This window comes from Mastomys coucha, unplaced genomic scaffold (assembly GCF_008632895.1).
Source record: "Mastomys coucha isolate ucsf_1 unplaced genomic scaffold, UCSF_Mcou_1 pScaffold13, whole genome shotgun sequence".
Lineage (NCBI taxonomy): Eukaryota > Metazoa > Chordata > Mammalia > Rodentia > Muridae > Mastomys > Mastomys coucha.
The window spans coordinates 9,400,062-9,427,315 of record NW_022196895.1 but is presented as its reverse complement, the minus strand read 5'-3'; the positions used below and the strand labels follow the sequence as shown (position 1 = coordinate 9,427,315).

The 27,254-nt window shown below is 46.5% G+C and overlaps 1 protein-coding gene across 3 annotated transcripts in view; it reads right to left on the bottom strand.

The window, feature by feature from the left end:
* The window catches only part of Ttc39c (tetratricopeptide repeat domain 39C), a 122,330-nt gene that overhangs the window by 10,484 nt on the left and 84,592 nt on the right, over positions 1–27,254 (bottom strand). For all 3 annotated transcript variants that reach the window (XM_031365007.1, XM_031365006.1, XM_031365008.1), the window contains 4 exons: positions 24,528–24,882; positions 22,036–22,204; positions 5,655–5,748; positions 1,414–1,521 (listed from right to left, as the gene is read on the bottom strand). In XM_031365007.1, coding sequence (XP_031220867.1) covers positions 1,414–1,521; positions 5,655–5,748; positions 22,036–22,204; positions 24,528–24,882 — 726 coding nt within the window. The remainder of the gene's footprint in view (positions 1–1,413; positions 1,522–5,654; positions 5,749–22,035; positions 22,205–24,527; positions 24,883–27,254) is intronic.

The window sequence follows — 27,254 nt, the reverse complement described above, 5'->3', positions numbered from 1 at the left end:
CCGCCCCATACACACATGGTTTCTGGTGGACTGCTGGGCAGCATAGGGGTGCCCTGAGCTCTGGTAAGGTGAGCTCTCCTGTGACTTGGTAAAATGAGGATGGAGCAAATCCTGTGAACTCTGTGAGCACAGCATAAACTAAAAACTCACATAACAAAAAGGACACGTCCAATTCTGGAGAACACTTAAAAATTCTAATAAATAAAAAACACCAGAGGCCTGGAGAGATGCCTTAGAAGTTAAGAGTACTGGCTACTGCTCTTCCACAGGTCCCAATTTCAATTCCCAGCAACCACAGATGGCTCACAACCACCTGAAATAGAATATGACTCCCTCTTCTGGTGCACATAGACACAGCACTCACCCACGTAAAGTAAGTAAATCAATAAAAAAAAATTGTTAAAAAATACCACAAAGAAAAAGAAAGAGGGGTAGAGGTGCAGAGACTGTTGGGAGTGAGCCAGCCTCATGTGGTAGCATCTCTAAGGACTAAAGAGACCTGGGAGGGAGCCAGCCTCATGGGGAAGCATCCCTAAGGACCAAAGAGACCCAGACTGCAGTGTGTGCTGACCGGTCATGGCTCTAGATTTCTTGGCATCCAGCTGGGCCCTGGGCACTTCTGCTTCATTTATTTATAGCAAAGAACAGGATTTGCCTGTAGGTGGAGACATGCCCACTTAAGAGTTACCCCAGTGATCAAGGCCTTGGCTAAGGGATCACCCCTGGGAGGGTGGGACCACCCCTGGGAAGGAGGGACCACCCCCTAGGAAGGAGGGACCACCTTAAGATAATGCACTTTTCTTTCCCAGAATCCTCATCCCACTTGTGTCCCTACTAGCCGCCAAGAGCTAAGGCTCAGCAAGAGTCTCAACTCAAAAAGGCATTAACTACCGTTTCCTCCTCCTGGGTCAGTTCCTGTCAGATGCTGGAGAGAGGCTAGGCAGCGTTTTAAATTCTGGCACTTTGGACCTCCTAACTGTTCTGAAGCTCCCCTTCCTCCGAGTCCCATCTTTGTGACATCTTTCAAGCAACACAGCCTTTTCCTCCCTCCACCCTCTTCTAGGCAGGTAGCAGAAGTGCAGCTAGTCTGCCCTTGGGATTTCTTTTCAACTCACATAAATTATCCTTGAATTCCATCTGACTCTATTTGTAAGTCCTTTTACTAATGACAGTAAGACCCCCAGAAGAGACACAGATCTTCCAGGCATCCTACGGTGGCTCGACAGGGTCTCCCCAAGATTTCCTCCTTTAAATTCTCTATCAGGGGGAAAAGAAGAACCTGCCCTCGACAGTATCAGCACATCAAGCACTGATGAGAGGAAGAACTGAAAAGTGGGGTCTCTGCCTCCTCCTCTTCCATTCCTACCTGCTAGGATGTGGGGCTCACTGGCCACACACAGGACAGTCACTCACCTGCAGTCAGATATGCGTAGTAGCACTGGGACCACCTGGACTCGTTCTTCAGCCTCTCAAAGGAATCAAACGCATCCTTGAAGTTGAGCTCGATCATGCTGCACCAGCCTACAAAAGGAGTACATTCAGTGTGCTACCGGGGACTATGAGCTTGCTACACCACTCTGTGCATACAGCCAATGCACAGGGCATGCTATGGTAATGAGCTTAGACCAACACAGTAGGGCAGTAAGCTCAGTAAACCTCCCCTAAGGTACTGAGCTCAGTACACCTGCCCTAAGGTACTGAGCTCAGTACACCAGCTCGGAGGTGGTGAGCACTTTTGAAGGAATTACTGTTCCGCTTAAATACTTTCAGTGTTGACTCAAAGACAACCCATGGAGAACAATGAAAGTTAGATGTGATTTCTAGAGAGACAGACACTCCAACTCACTTCCTGACCCTGTGAGAGCAGTGTAGGTGAAGCAGAGGCAGGAGGGGCAGTGGGGGCAGGAGGGACAGGAGGGGCAGCGGGGGCAGGAGGGCAGTGTAGACACAACTTGGTCTGACTAGACACTTGCACCAGCCACTGAACAGCACTCACGGGAATGAGAAAACATTGTGTGTTCTCTACCAGTGTGAGAGGCTGGGGCATGCTGGTCTGAGGACAGACAGACCTATCCCTTCCACCCAAACCCACCTGTATTCTATAGGCAGCAGAGGTTTATTCGCAGTAACTTGCACCCCAGTGTGAGCATGAGAGCCTGTGCTAGAGCACTCGCTGGTCCTCACTCCAGCCTGGCACAAGAGGCTGTGGGTCCTCATACAGGAAAGGGGAAATCAACAGGCTAATGACTTCCTCAAGCCCCAGCGGGAGCAACTATGCTGGGGGTGCATCACTCTTCTTTCCATAGGATATTGCCTCTATAAAAAGAAACTTAGGAGCCAGGTTTGGAATCTCAGAGCCTTTGAGGCTGAGGCAGGATTGCAGGGCCAGAACAAAAAAGCAGACCACAAACACAACCCCACCACAAAGGACGAAAGAACATTATCAGGATGTCACTAAGAAGTTGTGTCACCTCAGACTTGTCATTTGAACTAGTGGAGGTGAGGATATGCCCTCAGTCTGCTTCTACAAGGTACGGGCTAGACACATTTTAGACTGAGAGTATGGGGCAACTTGCTCGCTGTGTAGGAGACATCAGTGTAAGACTTGAATTCAATTGAAAACAGAGATAGATGGTAACTGCTAAGCAAGGCAGTGGCTGGGTCACCTTACCCAAGAGTCTGCCCTCCTCAATCATGGACACACTTAACTCCTGAGTCTGTGTGCTTTCTTCAATCATTGAACTGTGGGCCCATGGGCTCCTAGTTTGTTCTGATCACTCGCCTTGAAGTGGCAGAGTAAAAAACACTGTCCAACGTAGGCTTTGAAATTCCAGTCCTTGCTCAACAGCACAGCCACCACACAGACCTCCAGCAGAGTTTGGAATATACAGGCACACACTTCTCTGTTGGATTATACACCATCTTCTCACTGAACCACATCAGGTATCACCACACAGCATCCATCGCTTGCTGGATCATTCCTAATCTTTCTCCTCGTGCTTTCCTTAAAGATGTGTGTCTGCAGGAGGTGAGGCAAGTGACAGGGAGCTAGGGACAGTCTGGCAGGTGTCATCTGCTTTGTTTCTCTTCCCTGTCACCTGCAGAATGCTGTGAACACAACTCTCATTGGTTCTCACCAATCCATCATCTCTTCTCCGTTGTCTACCCTCCATTTCTCATCTGTGATATATCGGGCCAGAAACCAGCATTTTGTTTAAAAAGTATTCCAAGCCCAAAGTTGTATTTGCTCTTCTCAGCAAATGGAGGGATGGTTACATAAGGGATTCTGAAATCTCTAAAGTGCTAACTAAGGTCAGAGCTGACTATAAGCAGTCAGCGCAGCTCTTAGTAACAACCTGGGAGAGGGAGGGGATCCTAGGTAGACACACTCTCCGGTGTGTATCCATGTCCCCGTAAGGCAGAGCAGCTGACTGGGGAGGGCCTTTCACTTGTCAACAACCTGGTCCCACCTGGATGGAACCTGCTGGCTCTGCCGAGGGAGGCACTGTGCCTTAGTTTGCCTTCTTTTCCTGGAATACAACAATGACTCAAAACAACTTGGTTAAAATTATATGAGGATTATGTTACCAGAAAAGCGAGTGACTTAGGGATGGTGTAACTGAGTCTTCGTGGAAGAACAGATATGCTAAGTTCTGTCTGGGCCCCATTCTGAAATACCAAGTCCCTCCTGTTCTCACACACAGGTTCAAAAACCTTAAAACCACAGTCTCCAACTGCGCTGTAATAGGAATGGCTGGAAGCCTGGGGCCTGTTCTTCAGGGCCTGAGCATTGATGCCGAGTATTTTTAGGTGTGGTTTACATGTAAGATCTCTCAATTTGGGAAGGAAAGTGTTTATTTGGCTTATAGGTCCCCGATCATAGTCCATCACTGATGATAACCAGGGCAGGGCCCTGTAGACAGGAACTGGAAGAGAGGCCATGGAGGAACACTCTTACTTATGGGTCAGACCTACCTACATCAATCATTAACCAAGAAAATGCTCCCACAGGCTTGCCCACAAGCCAATCTGATGAAGGCATCTACTGATGTTCCTTCTTCCCAGGCCATCATGGTGGCTTGGGTCAAGTTGACCAAAAAAAAAAAAAAAAAAAAAAAAAAAAAAGTCTAAGTAGAACACACAGTCCCTCCATTATTGGCCTTCAGTGGTTCAGAAGGTTTCAAAACATACCTAAGGTCCAAAAACAGGTGGCTAGAAGAACTGGGCTCCAGCTTCCTCCTAGGCACTACCTTTGAAAATGTCTTGAGCCTTGAATTTTAACCTATACCAGAATAATCCACCCCACACTGTCAATTGTCCCCCAAATCAAAAATGGTAGCAAGCTGTGACCTCCTCCCAGCCAGGAGCTCAGACCTTGCCCAGCCACAAGCAGCCAGTCCACCTAGGGTGGGGGGGGGGCTTCCTGACTTAAACAAAGCCCTTTTGTTCCTGCCACTTCTCTGCCTCCAGGTTCCAGCTACACCTTGCTTTGCCCGAGTTCAAGACAAGCATCCAGGTGCTAATTTGGCCAAGGGATGCTGGTGGACTGAGGGCAGGGTTTTGCCTGCCTGCTTGATTCTCTCAGTTTGGATAATACACTCTAGACTGTGAGCAGAAACCATGCCTCAGTCCCATATTTTGTTTATTCCTCTCTCCGTCCGATTCCCTTAACTTCCTACCAGGCCCCTTCCTCTTTTCCAGAAGACCCCGTTCGTATGTAGCTGTGGGTGACTGCAACAGCAAGTGAGTACCAGAGAGACAAGCCTTAGTGTGCGTGCTAGAGTGGTCGGGTCCTCAGTGTACAGATCAGTGTCTTCCCACAGGAGAAAACAGCAGCAGATAAGATGCCCACTTGTGGTGGACTGCCTGGCGTCCTCAGGATGCCCACTTGTGGTGGACTGCCTGGGGTCCTCAGGACTGCAAGCTAAATGACCCTGCCCCCAAATTATTTCTCACTGCGAACTAAAGATGCCAACAGTCAATAGCTGGCAGAAGAGACATGGGTGGGGTTTAGGTTTCCCAGGCTTGGGGTTGGAGGAGAGCCATGAGGAGAAGAAGGTGCAAGAAGAAGAAGCTGCCTTGGCTTAGGCAAGCCATGAACATGGCCCCGAGAGCTGGCTAATTGGAGTTAAGAGCAGCCCAGATGAAACATAGCAAGTAGTAATAACTCGGGGTTATCGATAGGAAAGTGGATTCTAGCGGCATGGAGGGCAGGCAGCTGCCCACCTACTGTGCTGTTTATGGCTTATTGTAAATGTACAGGCTGTGTGTGTCTTTTACCTGGGAACTAAAGGGTCAAAGACAGGGTAGAAACTCTGGGTCAGAATTAAAAATTTCTACAACACCCACTTAAGCACAAGAGCAAGCAGATTACCAATTTCACCCAGACAGACATGTTGGATTCTCCTAGTTACTGATTTCATACAGACAGACAGTCTGGATTCTCCTAGTTACCGATTTCATACTGACAGACAGGCTGGATTCTCCTAGTTACTGATTTCATACAGACAGACACACTGGATTCTCCTAGTTACTGATTTCATACAGACAGACAGGCTGGATTCTCCTAGTTACTGATTTCATACAGACAGACACACTAGATTCTCCTAGTTACCGATTTCATACAGACAGACATGCTGGATTCTTATAGTTACCGATTTCATACAGACAGACATGTTGGATCTCCCTCTGGTCTACAGCCAGCTCCAGAGCAGTGTGGAAGGAAGTCAAGGCACTGTTGATTTGACACTAAAGAGAAAAAGAAAAGCAGGGTAACTGGCTATGACCTGGCATCAGCATCACCATCATAAATCACAACCAGCATTTTCCTGAGCCCTGATTTTCAATAGACCAAGCAAGCAGTGCAGGAAAGCTGTTTAAGGGCTGCTAACAAAACAAGCCACCTTGCTTTATGTGAAATTAACCCCAGCACATTAACTCCTTTTTAAAAATTGTTTTCTACTTATTGTGTGTGTATGTACATACATGACACAGCCAGCACACATGCAGGGGTCAGAGGACAATCTACGGAAGTTGCTTTTCACATTCCACCATGAGGTCCCTAGGGATTGAACTCAAGTCTGCAGGGTTGGGTGCAAGTGCCTCAGCCCTCCAGGCAGCCCTTCAGTCCCTTCTCCTTTTATTTCATGGTCCCTGTAGTGATTTGAATGAAAATAGCCCCCACAGACTCACAGGGAATGGCATTATTGGAGGTGTGGCCTTGTTGGAGGAAGTGTGACACTAGGGGGTGGGCTTTGAGGTTTCAGAAGTTTAAGCCAAGCCCAGTGGCTCTCTCTTCCTGCTGCCTATGGATCCAGATGTAGAACTCTCAACTCCTCTAGCACCATGCCTGCCTGCATTCCACCATACTTCCTGCCATGATGACAAAGGACTATCAACTGTAAGCCAGCCCCAATCAAACGTTTTCTTTTATAAGAGTTGCCATGGTCATGGTGTCTCTTCACAGCAGTAGAAAACCTAACTAAGGCAGTACTGATTTCTATCCCATGATCCTTACTCCAACTACCCTTCCCAAGTAGCTGAGACTGCAGGTGTACACCTCAAAGCCCAGCTTAGGCAGTGATGTTTCCAGTGAGGGCCTAGCTCACCCCATCTTTCCCCACACTAGTCTCTCTACATGCATGTGTGTAGACTGGCCCCTCTGTTCTACTGGACAATGGATGGTTGGATTTTAACTGAACACTGGCTTTCATTTGTTTATGGTCATTTGGTCTCATCTTTCAACACTCAGACCTCTGAGGCTCCAGCTTCCATTTGCAATGTGTATATCTGCCCATGGCTGTGCAGAACCAACCAGCCTCCAGATGTCAGTGTTTTGGACCCAGGACAAAGAACCAAGGTGAATATTTTACATATCAAACCAGATCTGGCCACCGGTTCTCCGGTCATCCCTCAATTCTTATCATACCCTGCCCCAAATCTTGAATTTTCCAGCCCAGGGGCTAGGCTGCCCTTCCCCCAGAGGCTCCTCCCTATATAATCCAGACACTTACTCATGCTTGCTCGAATTCAGTCTCCCTCTCTCTCCTGCCCTTTCTCTCTTTCTACCCTCGCCCCCTTGACAACTTCCCTGGCCTCCTTCCTCGGGGCCAGTGAACTAGCCCACCCAGGTGCAGCTTCCCAATAAATCTGCCTTGGTATAATCTAATCTGGTTTGAACTGGCTCATTTCCCCAGCCAGAGAGATAACCTATCACTCCCCTCCCCAAATCTGCAGTTCCACTTTCTGTGGTCCCAGTGGCCTGTGGCCAACTGCTGTTTGAAACCAGAATACAGTATAGGAAGATACTTTGAGAGGTACAAAAGACCACATTGTTGTGGGTTTGGTCTAAAGCTGCATGTATTATAGTAATTTAGTACCCAAAATTGCATGAGAATCTGCACATTCCTATGGAAGACTACTACGGTTGGTTTTGACTGGTAAATAAAGTTGCCAGTGGCCAAGGGCTGGGCAAGGAGACAGAGGTGGGATTTTAGGATTCCTAGGCAAGGGACTGAGGAAGGAGCAGGATACGGGGAGCTGCCATGCCAGGGAAAGGCGTAGAGGCTATGCCTGAGGTGTGCTGAACAGAGAACACAGCCGTCTTGTAGGTGCTGGGGAACTCAGATCAAGGGGCTGCAGGTCTGGGTCAGGCAGCCAAGATGCAATATAGGTTTTAGTTAGAAATAACTCAGGAATATGGGAGTGTGAGGGGTGTGTTAGCCAGGCGAAGGTTTGGAAGTGGCCAGCCACTGAGATGTTTAAGGCATATTAAAATATAAAGGAAGGGTGTGTGTGTGTGTGTGTGTGTGTGTGTGTGTGTGTGTCTTTCATTCAGGAACCCAGAATGTTGGTGCAGGTAGCAAAGAGTAGTGCGGCCACCTGGGACGATTGAGTAGAGTCATTTGGGTTCAGCAACCCCACATTACTGTCATTTTCACCACAGAGTATGGCTGACCCACACTACTGTCATTTTCACCACAGAGTATGGCTGACTTATTCTGGTTTTACTTTTGTTCTTTGCCTAAAGTGTACATTAAATTGTGGCCTGAGTAAGTATGCATAGGAAAAATGTACATCTAGCATTTGGCTCTCTGTGGTTTCAGCGGTCACAGAGTGTCTTGGAACATATGCCCCATGTATAGAGGGAACCACTGTACATCTGATTTTTCTTTCCTTTAAACTTTTCTTTCTATGTTTGCTAACCCCAGGCTACATGAACTTGATAAGAACTCTCACAAAGCATCAAAGAGTCAGAAAAGGGTCAGACTCATTAAGTAGGCACTGAGAGCCTTTCAGTACCAGGCACCTAAAACAAAAGGCGCTGCTCCCAGGGAGACCACACAGCCTGCTCTGTGGGTGGTGCCTCTGCACGTTCCTTCCTTGCTCCAGCTAGACTGAGGCACCCCACAGGCTCACCCTCTCCCTTCTACTGTGGCAAAGCTTGCCCAGCCCTTCTCTTCTGTGCCTACTCCGTCTGCTGCTTCTCCTGCCTCCCAATTCTATTCCCTACAGGGCAGTCAGGCAGGGACAACAGGGAGGGTCCTATAAGAAGTCACTGAGGCTGGGATGAGCCAGAGGTGACCTATAGGGACAGCCTGTGACTCTGGAAGTCTGTGGTCTCAATGCTTTATTCACAAATGAATGACAGATAACTGCCCTCGAGTGACACACCATTTTGTTGTCAGGACTCAAGCTGCGGACCTTCAAACTCTCAGTGAACACTGGCAGGAAACCACAAAGAGACTTTTCACTTAGTCATTCCTCCTGTGTTTAAATGATGTACCCTGGGCTGGTAGGGACCTTAAGACAATGTGACAAAGCTCCCATGGGGGAATCATACCACAGGTGAGACACCTTTCATGAAGCATGTGTGCAAGTAAGTGTGAAGGTGAGGGTGCAAATGAGTGTGAAAGGGAGTGCAGGCCCTCACGCACTCTTTATGCCTGTCCCCAACTGTTCTTTCCCAGCATCCTCTCCTCACTCCTTACTGCAGATTTCTTTGCACAGCATTGTGGACTCTGCATCTCTAGTTGCCTAGTTAAGGACACAGGGGATTCACATACAGAATATCTCTGAATGGGCCACTGCAGCCAAGCTGTCTCCAGCTGCATGTTCAGTGCAAAGCTACACTGGCCTCCAGAGGACAGAATGGCACCCAGGCAGCAATTGGGTCTACGCCTTAATAACGCGAGTGAAGTAAGATTCTGACATTGAGAAAGGAAGATGGAAGCCAAGAAATAGCACTGACACCACACTGTAGCTCTTCATGCTCACAAGCCTCTCCAGGATGGGTGCACATGGGTGCATTTTCAAACAACTTGACCAGGTAATCGGTATTTAAGTTCTGATCTCATTACCTGCAAAGAAGCTTTCTTGAGGGACAGTGTATACAGATTAGGCCGAGGACAGGGAAATTACTATCTGCACATTTAAGAGTGGTGGCCATAGGCAGAAATTAGAAGGATGTGGTCACAAGCCCAGGAAGGTGGGTAACCACTGGATGTAGTCAGGTCAAGGAACAGATTGTTTCTAGAGGGAGAGAGACCCTGTAGACACCTTGTTTTGTTTAGCTCAGTGTGGGGGAGCATACAATGTAGAAGATGCTTCAAACTGAAGACAGGTGAATAAATACAGCCCTGTGCAGAAGGGGGCTTTCCAGGTCCTTGGGGCAAGAGCTGGCCAGCCATAGAGGCAGGAGAATAGATCCATGTGCTAAGCTAGACAAGGGTGATCTGCCGTCAACCTGAGTAGAAACTGTAGCACAGCAAGAATCCGTTAGGTAATGCTCTGGCTATTTCTCCTATTGGGTTTAGAATGCCTACCTGGATTACCCAGTGCACAAGATAGCAGCTAAGAACAAAATGGCTGCTGCCATGTCAAGCTGAGTCTCTACCCTCAGTGAAAGGGCTTTGAGACATCTGGCCTGCAGACTATCACATACACTTGGGAAACAAAGGCCATTTACCTGTAAAAGTTACAAGAGTAAAGAATGTGCTCTCTCTTTCTCATAGGAGAAACCACTTGAAGACACTACGGGGTGTGCGCACTTAAAGAGCCAAGAGCCAGCGCTAGCTGCTTCTACATTAGCCGGAGCTCTGCCTTAATCACCTCTTGAGGGATTTGCTTAAATAACAGAAATATACTAGCCCTTATTCTTCACCAAAATAATTTAAAACAAGAACATAATCTATGGTAGGTTTTATGGTGAATTAAAACACTGGGGAATCATTCTCAACTGGAGACTCACAGCTGAATTTTAAAATAAACTGTAACATGCATAACAGGGCCTGAAGAGTACACACCGAGAAGGCTGCTGTGGGAGCCACGGCGCTCTGAGTAAGACCTTTGGTTTTCATTAGACTTCCTTATTCTCACCCTGTATGAGTGTTCTGCCTAAATGTGCCTGTGCACCACATGTGTGCAGGGATCCCACAGGCTGAAAAGATGTCAGATCCTCTGAATCCTGAGTCATACACCATTGTGAGCCACCATGTGGGTGCTAAGAACCAAAGCTAGGACCTCTGCCAAGACCACTAAGCACTTTTAGCCACTAAACCATCTCTCCAGCCCAACACTAGCTCTTGTAGAGCAAATTATACACTAACAGATTGTGTAGCAAAAACGTTTGAAGGGCATATCCCAATTGGTAGTGTCTGCTTAGCATGCATGAAGGCCTGGGTCCCACCCCCAGAATGTCACAAGGCAGCTTTGGTAGTACACATCTATAGTTTGCACTCAGAAGGGAGAGGCAGGAGAATCCCCAAAGCTCAAGGCCATTCTCAGTTATACAGCTAGTTCCAGGCCAGCCTGGATACATGTTTTATATCTTAAAACAACAACAAAAACCCTAAAACAAATATTGGAGGCCTTCACTAATAGACAGAAAAACAAACTAACAAGGAAATGAAAACACTGACTGCTGAACCTGTTCTCCAAGGGAAAACAGCAAGCTGGGCAGGGCCATTAGCAAGCAGCACTGCACACGCACGCACGCACGCACGCACGCACGCACGCACGCACGCACGCACGCACGCAACCACTGTGCTCCGAGTGCCTGCAAGCACACTCTTCCAGTTACTACAGATTCTGCCTTCTTCCTGGCACTGTGAACCTGGGCATTTCTCAGCAGGTCTGCAAAGTGCTCTGGACACCAAGAGCTTGATCTTGTCCCTGTCCCTGTTACACTCTGTGGGGAAGAGGGAGGGTCTTAAATATAGCAGGCAGGGGTCTACCATCAAGCTAGTTCTTCAAACTCAAGTTCTCAAAACCTCCCATTGTTCTTCCTTGGCTCTTCCATCCAGACAACCAAGCCATGGGACAATGACTCTCTTTGAGAAGACTCTGTTCGCAGGCTGCGACCATCAGTTAAATTATGGAGAGCCTGCAACGGAGGGCTCATGCCTGCCTTGGTCTGAACTTTGATGATGGCCAGTGTTACCAAGCTGTGCTAACAGAAATGGCTTGTATCTATGTCACTTTCACCAAAAAGGGAAAGGGATTTTTGATTTTTAATTTGTTAATGCTTTCTTTACTTTTGAAAAAGTCCACATTAGGTAGCCTTGCATTAAAACAGTCTTTATGAATTATTTCCTTAATACAGGAAACACTAGGGAGTAATCTCTTGAGGCTGAGCAATGAGTAGCTTTTTTGGAATCAGCCCTGCTGGTTTACAAGATAGCATTTAAAAATACTGTATTAAGCTGAGTGTGGTGGATACCTTGACTCCCAGCTTTTGGGAGACACAGTCAGGTGGATCTCTGTGAGTTCAAGGCCAGCTTGGCCTATACAGTGAGCCACAGGCCAACCACCACAACTGGTTCTGTTCTTAGTATCCATATATATGTGTGCCTATGCATGGTGTGTGCATGCGTGCAAGTGTGGGCAGAAACCAGGAAGGCAGCATATTTGCAAATGTTGGAGCTGCAGCCACCAACATGGCTTCTGGGGACCAACCCAGACCTCTGAGCAGCGAGGTTTCTTAGTTTATTTCTGGCCCAGAATCTTGTTTTTTATGATGTGATTTAAACTTTACATGTTACATGTGAGTCACACAGACAAACGTATTAAGAACAGACTTTAAGGCAAGAAGGGTGAGAGTGGGGGTCATTAGGAAAGTGCTGTGGCCTCCAGGAGACTGACAGTCCTTTGAGTTCATGTCATGCTTGGCCCTGTCACACATTCATACTGTTCTTGGGTGGACAGGGCTGTTTTCCATGACATCCCTCAGCAGGTCTATGACACCAAAGGTATTAAGTACCTGACCATGTCTGGAAAACGGCAGTGGCGCCCAAGTGGGCATCTCGTACAGGAGTCCCTTGTCTCTCAACAGTCAAGTATATGATTTGGGGAACATGTTTGAAACAGAATGCTTTTTGCTGGGACTCACAATTCAACTCAAATGGAAGAGGGCCACTAATGAATGCGACACCACGCACGCAACACTTTTGCTTGCCTGTGTGACAGTGCTGAAGGCTGGCATCCGATGGGTAGCGAGTGGGTACAGTGTTCATTACATAGATAACACATGGGATCACAACTGCAGGCCAGGAGCCAGCCAAGAGGCTCAGCAGATAAAAGCACTTGTCTTGGCAGCTCGGTGACCTAAGTTTGACCCCTGTGTGATAGTAGAAGGAGAGAAGCAAGTCTACAAGGGTATGCTCTGACCACCACATGCATGTTAGGGCAGGTATACACACAAACACACACACACACACACACACACACACGCACATGTGCGCACATACACGCACATGCACGTGTGCACGCACACACACAGACACATACACACGCACTCATGTACACACACAATAATGATAATGATGATGATAATAAATACTTTAAAAATCTAGATAAGGCTAAAAAGTGGAGGAATACTAGTTGTTGAACCCCTAGACCTTGTGCATTCTGGCCAGGCACTGTCCACTGAGCTACATTTCCAGCCCACAAGTCCTTGTAGAGACAATCTATCAACACCTTCTCTATTACACCAGAATGCTTTTTTTTTTTTTTTGACATGATGGAGAAAAAGCAGAAAATTGAAAAAAAAAATGTGTTCATGTTAGAGATGACATGAAAAAATTAAAAATAATTGGCAGGAGAATGCCAAGAATGAGCTCAGGAAATGAACAAACAGGGAACATACTGGTTTATGAACTAAGCTGTGGCACTCAGAAGACTAGGATTCAAGATGAGCGAAGAAGACAGAGAACAGAAACACAACCAAACATGAACAGAGATGGGCATAGTCAGGGAAGTGACCTCAAAGCATCCCTGGGCGTAATAGCCCTGAGGGAGGACATCATCAAGTGTCTGGCTAAGGATCTTTGTAAACTCACAGTTGTACTTCAATGCAGAACAGTTTCTTCTTCATCTTGAATGTCAGTAACCGCACACCCTCAATGGTCTTATAACTGCATTCCCTGGACCAGCATGTGCCACATGTCTTGATTCCTACATACTTTATTTCTTTCAGGAGCTGGATTACAGGCTAGGATGGATGTACCCCAAGCTTTTCCTTTCTCTGGCTGACAGACAGGTCTCGACTCTACTTTTTTACTATCAAGGATAACAAATAATATGGAATTTATATTTTCATTTCTCTTGAGTATATTACAAGAACTGCTGAACTGTGTAGTAAACGGAAGCTTAACACTTTGAGAACATGTTCAGGCGCTTTCCAGAGTAGCTATCCCACTTTGCATTCCTACCAGCAATGAATGAGGGTTCTGGTTTCTCCACAGCCACGCCAACATTTGTTTCATGGTGTTCCTTGCAGTGTTGCCACTCACTGCCAGGTGGGTGTGAAGTCCTACTTCCCATTGGGTTTGATGGATAGTTTTAAATGACTTTCAACACCAAGTATCTTTTCATAGGCATATCTGCCCTTTGCATCCTGACAAGTATTCACTATGGGCTGGCCATCTGTAGACCAACATGGAGGCTATGCCGAAGGCCATGTGACCTTAAGAGGCTCTGCCACTGAAATCAGCCAACACTGCCAACCTATCTTGGGCATGTATACTCCAAGGAGAAGTGCTGAATCTCGTAGTAAACTGATGCCAATTTCAAACTGGGTAATTTATCCTTTTATTCTGAATTTTACTACTATTTCTGGAGACAGTCCTCCTCCTCACCTAGGTTGACACTTCGATCCCTCAGTGTTTATAACACTAGTGTTTCACTTGGGCTCTAATTCAATCCACCTTTTTTTTCTTTCTTTCTTTTTTTTTTTTTTTTTTTTTTTTTTTTTTTTTTTTTTTTTTTTTTTTTTTTGTCTCTGTATTTTTGGTGTCATGTATAAACCACTGCCTAAGCCAAGAGATGTATGATTTTAGATTCTACATTTAGAGCTGCCCCTTTGTGAATTTTACGTAGGAGATGAAATAGCTGTTCAGTGAAACTCGTTCACCTGTGTGTTTAGTAGCTGTAGCACTGACTGCTGAAGACATTTTTTTGTTTGCTTGGCCATTGATTGGTCTTGGTGCCCTTGTCAAAAGTCAACCGACCCTAAAGGCTTCCTTCCCATTGATCCTTACGACGACTCTTACTTACATCAGTGCCACACCATCTTGATTACTCTGCAGAAACTCTTCCGACTTTGATCTTTTTCCAGACTATTCTGGCTACCCAGGTCCCTGAATTTAGGTCAGGTTGTCTGCCTCTGCAAAAAGGCATTGCAGGGTTGCTTTGTGCATTAGAGGGACAGAGCCCAGGGCATCGCACACACGCAACCCCAGTCTTCAAGCTGCAGTTCTAAGGACTGTACTGGGACGCTGCCCAGGGTTTGACAATAATTAAAAGAACAATGCCTTCTTGCTAATGCTGGGTCTTCTAACACATGCAATCCTTTATGTACTATCTTCAAACCGCTTCACCTTGCATCACTAGGGGTGTAAGGGAAGCAGAAGAGAAGTGACTTGGGGACTTGCATGACTCAATAAAGTGCCTGTCATATAACCAGAAGGCTGAGTTCAATCAGCAGCAACTGTATACAAGCCAGGTATGACTGGCCAGGCCTGTAACCTGAGTCCTAGGAAGGTATAGACAAGAGGAGCCTGGAAGCCCACTGGCAGGCCAGCCTAGCCCAATCTTTGAGCTCTAGGTTCAGTGAGAGACACTGTTTCAAAATGGGTGGTAAGTAATTGAAGTCGACAGCCAACATCATCAACCTCTGGCTCCATATGCATCTGTATATCTATGCATTCCCTGGCACCATACACAGACACACATACACATATTCTGCTGCCACAGAATAAACTGTCTCTATAAAATTGTGCAAATTATTACAGTGGGGAGCAGCTACTCGCATGTTGACTAAATAGAATCTCTCTTCATTTAACAAGAACTACACAGCAGTTACTGCTTTTTGGTTCTAACAATGCCTCTAGAGTTATACCTATATATATTCCAGAAAGAAAGAAAGAAAGAGAGAGAGAGAGAGAGAGAGAGAGAGAGACATACAGAAAGGAAGGAAGGAAGGAAGGAAGGAAGAAATGAAGAGAGAGAAAAAGGAAGAAAGAGAAAGAGAAAGAGAGAAACAGAGAAAGAAACTACTATACTTACTAAGTCACTTTAAGTGGCAGTACTTATTGTCACTGCAGCACTGGAAAACAATGGTCAATGTCCCAGCAATAACTGCCCAGCAACCAGAAACGATGGATTACTATCACAAGAGAACTGTAATAGTCTATCTGCATGCCGGTTATTTCTAAAGACTATGTCAACACATATGAATGTCAGGTTTGTATGTCAAGTGCATGAAACTTCACGTGTGCTATAAAATAACTTAAGTAAAATAGCTTAGAGATTAATCATAACTGGGATGTTATCTTTTTAATCTTAAAATTTTATTATTTTTGTTATCTTAAAGGTGTGTGAAGCTGGGCAGTGGTGCCATACACCTTTAATCACAGCTTGAGAAGCAGAGGCAAGCTGGTGTAAGGCCAGCCCAGTCTTCAGAGCGAGTTCCAGGACAGCCAGTGGGAACTCACAGAGAAACCCTGTCTCAAAAAACAAAACACAAAAACAAAAAAAAAAAATTAATTAAATGTGTGGGGGGGGTGCTTGTGTGTGAATGTGCATTGTGTGCCTGCGTGCGTGTGTTGAACAATAAGAGCTGCTTGCCATAAGTGTCATCCAGAAAGACGCACTGTAACAATCAACTTGTGACTCAGCACTGATGTTGCTATGCACCAAGATGGCTGTAGCAACATCATTACCGAGGCATCTAGAGAGAGTGTGCATTGACTCTACCCTGGGACCACAGTGGATGCAGCAAAAGGAAGTTCCTAGGCACACTCGGGAAGCCCAGGGATGGAAACCAACTCTCCAGCTTGTCCAGCTGGCGTGAAGAAAGCAGCAAACACATCTTATATAAACAATGTGGGTTACTATTATCTTCTCCTGACAGTGAATTTTCATTTTCTTTAAACCACACAATATGCTCTCATCTCACTTGAATTTGAAGGCAGATGTGTCTATCCATCTCCCCCACATCAGATGAGATCAATAACACTTTCTAATTTTTTTATTTCTAAGAATAAATGGCAGTGCTGTTTCCTGGGGCGTCCTTAAGGTAACTAAGAGAAGTATATGTAGGCTGGAGGAAAAGAGGATGACAATTAATCGAACCTGGGGAATTAGCTCTCTTCCTGCTCTGCCTCTTCCCTGTTCCTATAAATAACAGCATTACGTCACCATGACAGGGCATGCTGTTCACACACAAGATGCAGGCTGCCCTTCAACGGAGGGTTCTGATAACAGCATTTGGACTGAGGTCCTTCTGCCCCGCCATCCCTGCTCCCATGAGCTCCTCAGGTCTCCTCTTTTCTCTGTCTGATGAATGAATCATGACAGGGATCCACGCCCACTTTTCTGTCCCTGCCACAATCATAAGCGAGAAGGCTAACCAACAGCTCAAACCTGTCATCTTTGGGTAGCACCGATGAAAAATTAATTTAATTTAAACAGAAGTATAGAGTGAGAGTATTGTGGCCACCATTAAAAAGTCCCCTCATGCCCTACTCTCCTTTTAGCTACTGTGTTACAGAGCTCTGATGAAAAGCAGCTTGGGGAGGGAGGGTTCATCCGGCTCACCCTTCCAGATCACAGTCCATCACTGAGGGGGTCAGGCAGGAGCTCGAGCAGGGACCTCAACTGCAGCCATAGAGGAATGTCGCTTGCTGCCTCACTCAGAAGTTCATGCTTAGCCAGTCTTGTCATTCAGCCAAGGAGCACATGGGGTGCCTCTCTGGTGGCTAGGCCTTCCCACATCAATCAACAATCAAGATGACCCCGCCCCTCACAGATATGGACACAGGTATGCCGATCTGATCTTGGCAATTCCTCAATGGAAATTTCCTCCTAGGCTGTGTCAAGTTGATAGTTATAGCTAACTAGGACATGCTCCTATTGATGACACCTACAATACTGAGTCAACAGAGCAGAGCCAGCAGGGATCACACTCCAGTGTCAGTGTGGGAAGAGATTCTCTTAGGCAGTGCTTTAGAGACCGGAGGTCAGCATCTGGTCCTCACCCCCAGGAAGGAACTGGGACACCAGGTGCCATGAAGTAAAGGTCAGCCACCAAAGGAGTCCCTGCCGGCACTACTGGGAGGTGGATGTCCCTCACTGGGTCTTGCTCAGTGGGAAGAGGCTCTGGCAGCAAGTTCAAAAGACAGCAGGTCAGATAGGCAGAACACTGCCTCTTACAAGAAACCAACCACAGACAGATCCCAACACTCTCCTGATGGTTGCACAGGAAGGTTCCAGAGCAGGGCACCATTTGTGTGTCTACCTTATCATTTCAAAGATTGATTGATTGATTCATGCATTCATTCATCCATTCATTCATTCTGTGTGTGTATGTGTGCACATACATGCAATGCAGTTGTCTGTGGAGATCTGATGAGGATGTAGAATCCCCTGGAGCTAGAATTACAGGGGACTGTGAGCTCCCTGATGCTGGAAACTTAACCCTAGTCCCCACAAAAGCAGCCAGTGCTCTTAATATCTGAGCCATCTCTCCAGCTACATGGACTTTATGTCTACACATGTAGTGCTGGTCTGTTAGTACTGCCTAAACTACCAGCGAGCCTCAGGTGTTTCAGGCTATTTCTGGCTCTCAGGAACTGAGTCAAGCAGTCCATGTGCTAATAGAGATGGTGCCTTCTGCTGCTCAGCACTGGTGGCTCTTCAGAGGAGCCTGACTCCGCTCCCACATGGGCTGCTCACAACCTTCTGTAGCTCTACTTCCAGAGGGGGATCTGATGCCCTCATCTGGTCTCCCAGGGCACTGTATGCACACATAAAATAGAAACAAATACTTACTGAGAGAGAGAAAGAGAGAGAGAGAGAGAGAGAGAGAGAGAGAGAGAGGGGCCCTTTGGCCCTAGAAACTTCTGCTCTGTCCTCATGAGGTAAGCACTGTGGCTGTGGTGAAGGCCTGCTGGGCATGGCTTTGGTGGGGCTTCTCCTATGCACACATTTTAGGTCTCCTGGCCACAAGTACATTAGCTTCTTGAAATGCATTTGCATTTTTAAAAATCCAGCTCTTTACTATCACGTTTGACATAAAAATGTGTCTGTAAAGACACGGAACACTTTAGTATCACATCAAAATCCTAGCACAGACTACATCCTCAGGTTCTGCCCTGTGAGTCCCCAACTGAAACTGTCCCGCAGTTTCATGAACACCCAACACCCAACTGTAGATTCAATCAAACTCAAACGCATACATTTTAAATTGTACCTGTTCACACTTTTTTCCTTAAACAATACAGTAAAGCAAGCTATTTAGTTATTAGCATTTGCATGGGGTACTATAGATATGCTGGAGCTAAAGTGCAGAGAGAACATGTAAAAGAGGTTACACATAAATCCTATGTCAGTTTACAGAGTGGATTCGAGCACACATTGATCTTGTTAAGGTAGGGGATCCTGGATCAGTCCTCAATCACATGGTCACGGAAGGAAGGACACTGCCCCTGATTCAGGACACTGCTAAACACTAGCTTCTCAATCGAGTCATTTTGGATCTCTTCAGAGCTGCCTTCAGAAATGAGATCCAATGCTGGATGCCATGAGAAGAGATCCAGGATCTTCCCTTCCCAACATACAATGACTCCCCTTGATTGTTTAATAAACTTGCACAGTAGGACTAGGCCAGGAATTCCCCTTTCAAACATGAAACACCAGGTTCTCATGCAGGAAACACAAGTATGAGTTCAGGAGATGCTTTCAAAATAAGAGCCTATGAAATGTTTTTATGTCCACTTGAACAGTTGGACGTTTACTTGGAGATAAATAATACTAAAAAATAGCCACATTACTGTCATCACACTATATTAACTCTGAAAGTATTCACAAAGTATGAAAGCATACACAGAACTAAATATATATATGTAAATTTATATATGTATGTGTATATATATACACATATATATATAATCATACAACTTTGATTGTTAATGATGAACAAGACAGACAGAAAATGTATGAATCTGCATTTCTTAAAGGAAAAAAACCTAGAGAAATACAAAGACAGTTTATTAAAATACAGGCTGTCCCTAATACTTTAAAAAATAATCAAGGGGTTAGAGATGGCTCAGAGGTTACAAAGACATGCACTGCTCTAAGAGGACACAAATGGAACTGCCAGTCCCCATGTGAGGTGGCACCCAGACTCCTGGAACTGCACTTCAGGAAGATTGAATGCTTCTAGCTTCCAAAGGTACTAGCATTCATGTACCTTTTTACACATTCACACACACATCCATGCACACACGCACACATCCACACACGCTCATATACACCCACACACGCATCCACACACAGATACATCCACACATGCACGTATGCACACAGCCACGCACACATTCACACACATCCACGCACACACACACACAGCCACACACACTCACACACAGCCACCACACTCACATACATCCACTCACGCATCCACACAGACACATCCACACACGCACGCATGCACACAGCCACGCACACACACACACATCCACGCACACACACACACATCCACGCATACACGCATCCACTCATGCACACATCCACGCATGCACGTATACATCCACACACAATCGCACACAGGCATACACACTCCCAGCTTGAAAATGACCTCTGGAGAAGACAGTCTCAACATTTTCTATCTCTTTTTTCAATATTATTTTTTTTCCCTGCATGAACTTGAGGGAACAGAGGAACAGTAGTAACCTGGCGTTGCTCTCTACAGGTAGGCCCAAGGTCCCATGTTTGAAAGACAAGAAAGAACTTTACCAAACAGTCCTGAATGCATAGGAGCTGGATCATTTTATTATTATTATCTTATCTGTTGCTGTGACAAAACACCACACCCAAGCCAACCTATAAAGGAAGCACTTAACTGGGCTTGTGGTCCCAGAGGGTTAGAGTCCATGGTGGCAGAGCAAAGGCATGGTGGCAGGGATGTGGGCTGAGAGCTCACCTCTTAGCTCAATCAGGAGGCCTAGAGCTCACTAGGAAAGACACTGGTCTTTTGAAATCTCAAAGCCCACTCCCAGAGACACACTTCCTCCAACAAGGCCACGTCTCCTAATCTCTGCCCAACAACTCTTTCCATCTGGGAGCAAATACCACAGCATATGAGCTCATGGAGGCCGCTTACATCCCAGCCACCACAGAGCAGAACTACGTTTTCAGAAAAGGAGAACAAAGGAGAACTTAAGCTCCCGAGCCCGGACAAAGGAAAAGTTCCAAGACAGTGAGGTGGAGACTCCCTTAGCCATCAGTTTAAGGAATCGAATGTGTGAATTTCTACTGTGCTTCACAATTAAATTACCAGTATAATCGCATATTTAGGCATGATGGTGCACATCTGTGATCCCAGTACTTAGGGAGTCAAGGCAAGAAGAGTTAAGGGCTTGCCTGGGCTATGTTGTGAGTTCCAGGCCAACCTGGGCTATACAGCAATTTCTAAAACACATTTTCTCCGTGTACAATATACCCAGGGCTTGAAGAATTAAACTCACAGAGTGAACCGAGGCTACTGCTCAGTGGTAGGGCACCTGCTTACCATACACAGGGCCGTGATTTCGGAGCTGCAGACAAAAGATTTCTCAGAGCAGTAGAGCCCTGCCGGTGAGGCAGCTCAGGGGCAGAAGCACTTGCCCTGGGGTCTGAGGAATGTGAGCTCAGGTACAGGAGAACTGATTCCATGATGTTGCCCTCTGACCTCCTTGCATATGTCACAGCAAGGCCCCCGGCCCCCACATGCATGTGTGCATGTGAGTTCCAGGATGCACACACACAAAGCAGTAAGCTAAAATTACAGAACCACAAACTCCAGTATCCTTAGTACAGGGGGAACCAGAGGTGGAGGGCTGTCTCGTAGTGCTCAGATGTAAGAGCCGCTGCATGAAGGAGAACCAGTGATTACAGAAGGCCTCTGTGTGACACTGTAACAATGGGATACTGTAACACCACCAAATCGACAGAAAGCAACCGAACAGGAAGGAGAAATCCAAACCACCCCATGCCCAGGAAGCAGAGCGTGAGCAGAAAACTCCCATCATCCACTGGGGTTGCTTGAGGCTGACTTTTGACGGATGGAGGTACACGCAGTTGGAGGGCAGAGACCGGTAAAGCTCCCAACTGGTTCGTCTGAAAACTATTGGTAAGACAATGGGTGGTTCTTGCTGTAAGAGCAGCCACCTTCACTCAGATGTCTCTACAGCCCTCTTCGTTTTCCCACAATCCTCCTTCCCCTGAACAAGACGAAAGATGCGGAGAAGTGGGGCCCTGCCCAGCCAGGGCATGGTTTGGGTTTGGAGAGGGACAGCCTGGGCTCATGTGGGGAAATCTCCGGAAGTGATCAGAAGCCCTCTTGGATCCCATTTTCCTTTTGTTACCTGAAGGCGTCACCAGGAGACACACTGTACCTGGGTCAATGGTATCCTGGTACATACACAGTGCCCCTGAGCAGAAAACAGAGGCATGCTAGTCAGAAGTTCACTTAAAAAGCTGAGGAAGGCGCCATACCTCTAACCGCTGGATCCTCCCCTTGAAAAACATGAAGAGGGAAGAGTTGGGGTAAGCGGACTCCTTCCTGAGAAGAATTGCCTTAGCTTCATCCAGGCCCCCTTTGTTGTCGCTGCCATCCAAAGCAAAGAATGGGCGGACCACAGTGTGATACCACAGGAGGGCTAATCTGCAGGGAGACAGGCAGAGAGGGAGGCCTTGAGCAAGACTTCATAGACTGTGGCTTCTGTTATCAAAATAAAAATCAGTACACGCTCTTCCAAAACTGACTTTTCCCAATATTGCTATGTGATATTCCAAGAAGTACAATCCGAATGCTTCCCCAGTTTGACCTCTGTCTTTACCTGGGAAACTGATGTTATAGCACGAGCCCCCTGTTCTGTGACGAGAGGGCGGGCACACAGCAGGAGCATGCAGCCTTTCCGGGGCTTCCAGCTGTGTGGTTACTAACAGGCGTCTGGACTCTATTCCTCACTCACCCTGCCCACAGGATGGAGACCTTCACCACCAACTGAGTGTCTAAAAGCTTTTACACTTTTGTGGCTCCTGCTGCGCTTATAAAAATCAAGGAACAGCGGACACCTTTAATCCCAGCACTGGGAGGCAGAGAAAGGCTGACTTGTACGTGTTCCAGGTAGCCTGGTCTACACAGCAAGGACTACAAAGCTTAACAGCCAAAGCCTAACAACAACCACAGAATTATGGCATAAGCCACAGAGTCTAGATTTGAATGTAGAATCCACGGCATATTATTTATAATCATTAAAATACCTGAGAGGAACAGATTAAAGGCCCTTAACCCAAGCCTTTAAAGATGTTAAACACTATAAATAAATTATCTAAAATTATTCAAGTTCAAGTTACTTAAATAAAACTAGGCACACAGAGGGTAGAATCACACTGGGGTCTGCTTTAATAAATATGTGCAGGCATTTAACCAGCACATCAGATGCTTTCACATGATGTTACATCTAGTGCGCTTGTAGATCTAATCCCCTTACGGAGAACACATTAATCTGCAGAATTAACTCCAATCCCCTTTTCTGAGATAAACATAAAACAATACTAAGCCATAAGCAAGAAATACCCACAAGTGACAAACTTGTTAATGATACTAATTAGTAAAGGTTACTGGTTATAGACGCACACAATATAGTTTATTATACTATGTAGTGCCCACAGAAGCCAGGAGAGGGCATCAGATCTTCTGAAACTGGAGTCGCACAAGGTTGTGAGCTGCCATGCTGGCGCTGGGAACTAAACCTGAATCCTCTGTAAGAGCACCAAGTGCTCTTAGCTGCTGGACCATGTCTCCATCTTGACTGCTGGACCATGTCTCCACCTTGACTGTTGAACCATGTCTCCACCTTAACTGCTGAACCATGTCTCCACCTTAACTGCTGGACCATGTCTCCACCTTAACTGCTGAACCATGTCTCCACCTTAACTGCTGAACCATGTCTCCATCTTGACTGCTGAACCATGTCTCCCTCCACCTTAACTGCTGAATCATGTCTCCACCCACCCCCAACTCCCAGACTGAAATTTTAAAATCATGTTCTTTTTAAAGAAAACATTTTTAATCATTTTAATATTATGGGGAGACATCTAAATTACATACACTACACCAAGTAACTAGAATCACCAAGGAAGATTATTACCCAATATTTGCATTCTTTGTAAGGACAAAAATTTCAGAGCCACACAAAATTTGACCTCATATTCAATTAAAATCAGAAACATACATCTGAGAGACTGTGGGAAAAGCAAAAACCTTATAAAGTACTGGATGCTGGACAATGAATAGGCCAGCAGGGGAAATGGATCAACTGGGAAAGTGCCGACTCCCCAAGAATGAGGATATAAGGTCAATCCCCGGAATCCATATAAAAATATGGAGCTGGTAGCACATGCTTACATCTTCAGTGCGGGCAGTTGCCAGCAGGTCGACCAGCCTAGACTACTAGGCCAGTTCTAAGCCAATGAGAGATGCTCTCTCTGAGAATGGCACCCAAGGTTGTTCTTTGGTCTCCACCCCATACACACATACAGGTGCATGTTCACTCCCACATGCACACACACACATACAGGTGCATGTATACTCCCACATATACACACACGTGCACACACACATATACAGGTGCATGTACACTTCTCCCCCCCCACATACATACAGGTGCATGTACACCCCCACATACATACACACACATAAACTTATGTGTGCGTAAGCATTCACACACATACACACACACACACAAAAAGGAACTAACAAATACAGGATTCAGGAGCTTTACAAGCAGTGCCTCAGCTTTCAGGCTAACAGGATTATCTGTGACCACCAGCATAAAACACGTCCCTTGACATTGCATGACAGGCACAGCATCATTATGAACCAAGCAGCATTTCCCTGAAGTCTCTCTTAAGTCTGCAGTGCTGTTTACCTACTTCCAATACTATATTATCTACCAAAGCATTGCAATATAGCTACTCACGTAGCTAAAGGGGCCTTCATGTCCTTACTTTCGCTCGCATACGTCAGTGAAGAAAGGCCCTGTAGGCGGTCTCCAGGAAACCCCAGCAGGTTGATGATTTTGAGCAGGTTTGGGGGCACCATGGATATGCAAAGGTGAAAAAGGCCGTATCCAAAGCTCACAGCACCTTTCAGTCTGCTTAGGGACTCCTCAGTCACCCCTTCGGCCACAACGTGGTTATCATTTGCAGCATCAGAAGCCAAGGGCTCTTCTGTCAGCTTCTTCTCATACAGCTCCTGGAGGGCGTTGATGTCCACATAGCACTTATTGTAAATCTTCCAGGCTTTCCTAAGGATCCACCCACCTTTTATGTAGGCTGTGGAGAAAAGGGGAGAGAGGGATTCAAAACCCAGCAACAGCCTGTGCATTCACATCATGATACAGGATGAATGGCAAGAAGCTGGAAAGGAATAGAGAGTAGACTCTCGAAAACATACTGTTATTAGCTATCGCTGGCTTGCTCAACCTCAGCTGCTTCCCGGACTTACACATTTCGTACTTACAGGCAGCACGGGTAAGAACTGTGTGGGGCTCTGCTGCGGCTGCGGCTGCTGCTGTGTTAGCAAACTTCAAAACAGAGAGAAGGTGGGAAGGAGGGAGGGGAGGGAAGAAATATAGGAAGGGAAAGAAGGGAAGAGGAAGAGAGGAAAGGAGGAGAGGAGAGAAGAGAAGAGAGGAAGGGAGGGGAGGGGAGGGGAAGGGACAGGAGAGAGGGCTCCTGCCCAGAGCCTGAGGACCTGAGTCTGGTCCCAGGGACCCACACAGTGGGGTGGGAGGGAGTGTTGATTCCTGCATGCTATCCTTTGACCCCCACAGGCACCAAGGCATGCATTTTTCCACTCCTTGCATAAGCTAAATAAATAAATGTAATAACAGACATAAATATTCAAAGCCTGGCCTAAATGTCCCATTATGAAACTAACAGTTTGCTTGAAATACCATATTTAGTTCAATGTAACAGAGCTTACTGTAGGGACGTGCCGCCTCAGACACTGATCTAGGTAAAACCCAGGGAAGTAGATATCTTTTACAAATCTCTTCTTCAGGAGCTGCAGTGATTTTTTTTTCCCTACCTAGACAAATCCTGAGCTTAGGAGTGAAATGTTCCATTTTATTTCCTTAACATTCTCTATCCCTACTCCCCATGTAACAAGTAAATTCCTTCCTCCCCTCCTCCCCCCCCCATCCTTATCTGGAAATTGAGAAAGGAATAACTCAGCTCTGTTTCCCTCACATTCCCCTTATTAAAGGAAACAGACTCTTGATTTATGATGAGGAGGCAGTAGGGAAGAGGGAACAAGGCCGGAACAGAGGCAGAATACAGTGGAAGACACTGAGAGCCACAGGTTCAAGACCAGCCTAGGGAAAAGTTGATCGGCTACGGAAACTTGGGAGGGAGGAAACTGGCTCAGGGAGATAAACTGGAATGATCTAGATCAGCAGAGGAACAAGAGAGAAGTGGGAGCAATGGCAGCCAATGAATATCTATCCTTTCCCATCCACACAGAACTCAATCAACAAGGCAAAGGTTCTTATAAAACACAGTCATGCCTAAGATAGCACACGGGTCCAAGGGTCTGTGGGAATAACATAAACTTAAGGGGCTAGTAAATTAACCGTAGCTAGTAAATTTAAAAAAAAAATCTAAGAGGTTATTGGACTAGTCAAGATTAGCAACCCAAATGCATGCAAAACAAGGCTACCAGGTAGAAAGGAATCCAGTAATTCACTGTGGTGTTGAAAAGTACTCTGCAGGATGTGCCCTCCTCCTTGTCCCTAGCACCAGGGCTTCTGAAGGAGGCCACCAGTGTGTAATTATGCAGATTATGCAGCAGGAGGCTGTAGCTGGTTTTAGGCACGTAACTCTGCAGAGGAACAGCCCTGCTTGGGGGTGGGGGAGCTGCTTAGCTACCCAACCCAGCAACACCTCCAAAGAGCCCTCTCCTTCCATCCTGCAGAAAACACAGCTTTCAGGGCCCACACAGCGTGGCCTTCTGCCAGTTCCTCTGAAAGGGTATATATCTAGCATTCAGCCGAGTTGATCTCTCTGGGCCAGAGGAGAAGATGGACAGAGCAGGAAACCACAGACCATTTGGGAGGGCCAGGCATCAATCCGTAGGGAGAGAGGGAGGGGCTTCAGGAAGTCCCACCATATGGACACAGGAGTGGAAATCCTTCCTGGACAGGGCAACTACTAAGAAAATGAAAGCATCCTGCTATACTCCATTAACCTTGGCATGAATCTTGTCATTTTCCGTGGCAAGAGCCTTAGGCCTCATCTAATCATGTGTCCTAAGGAGGCTGGGGAGGCTCACAATGAAGGGTCAGTCCCAGGCACCCTTGTCCTTACTGAGACCCAGGTAACAAGAGTTTGAAGAAAAAAAATGAAACGTGTGGGTGCATATGTGCACATATGCGTGTGTTTATGTGAGTATCTAAGTGTTTGCATAGGGGTGTGTGCATGGTTGTGTGGGGTGTGAGCACGTGCGTGTGAAGGACAAATGACACCCTTAATACTGTTTCTCAGGACTGTGGTCTACCTTCTTGGAGAGAGTCTGGAGCTCAGAGAAGTCCAGCTGTCTCCACCTTCCCATCAGAGCTGGGAGGACGGCCCCCATGCCCAGATGCCCACCTTCCCTTCAGAGCTGGGAGGACGGCCCCCAAGTCCAGATGCCCACCTTCCCTTCA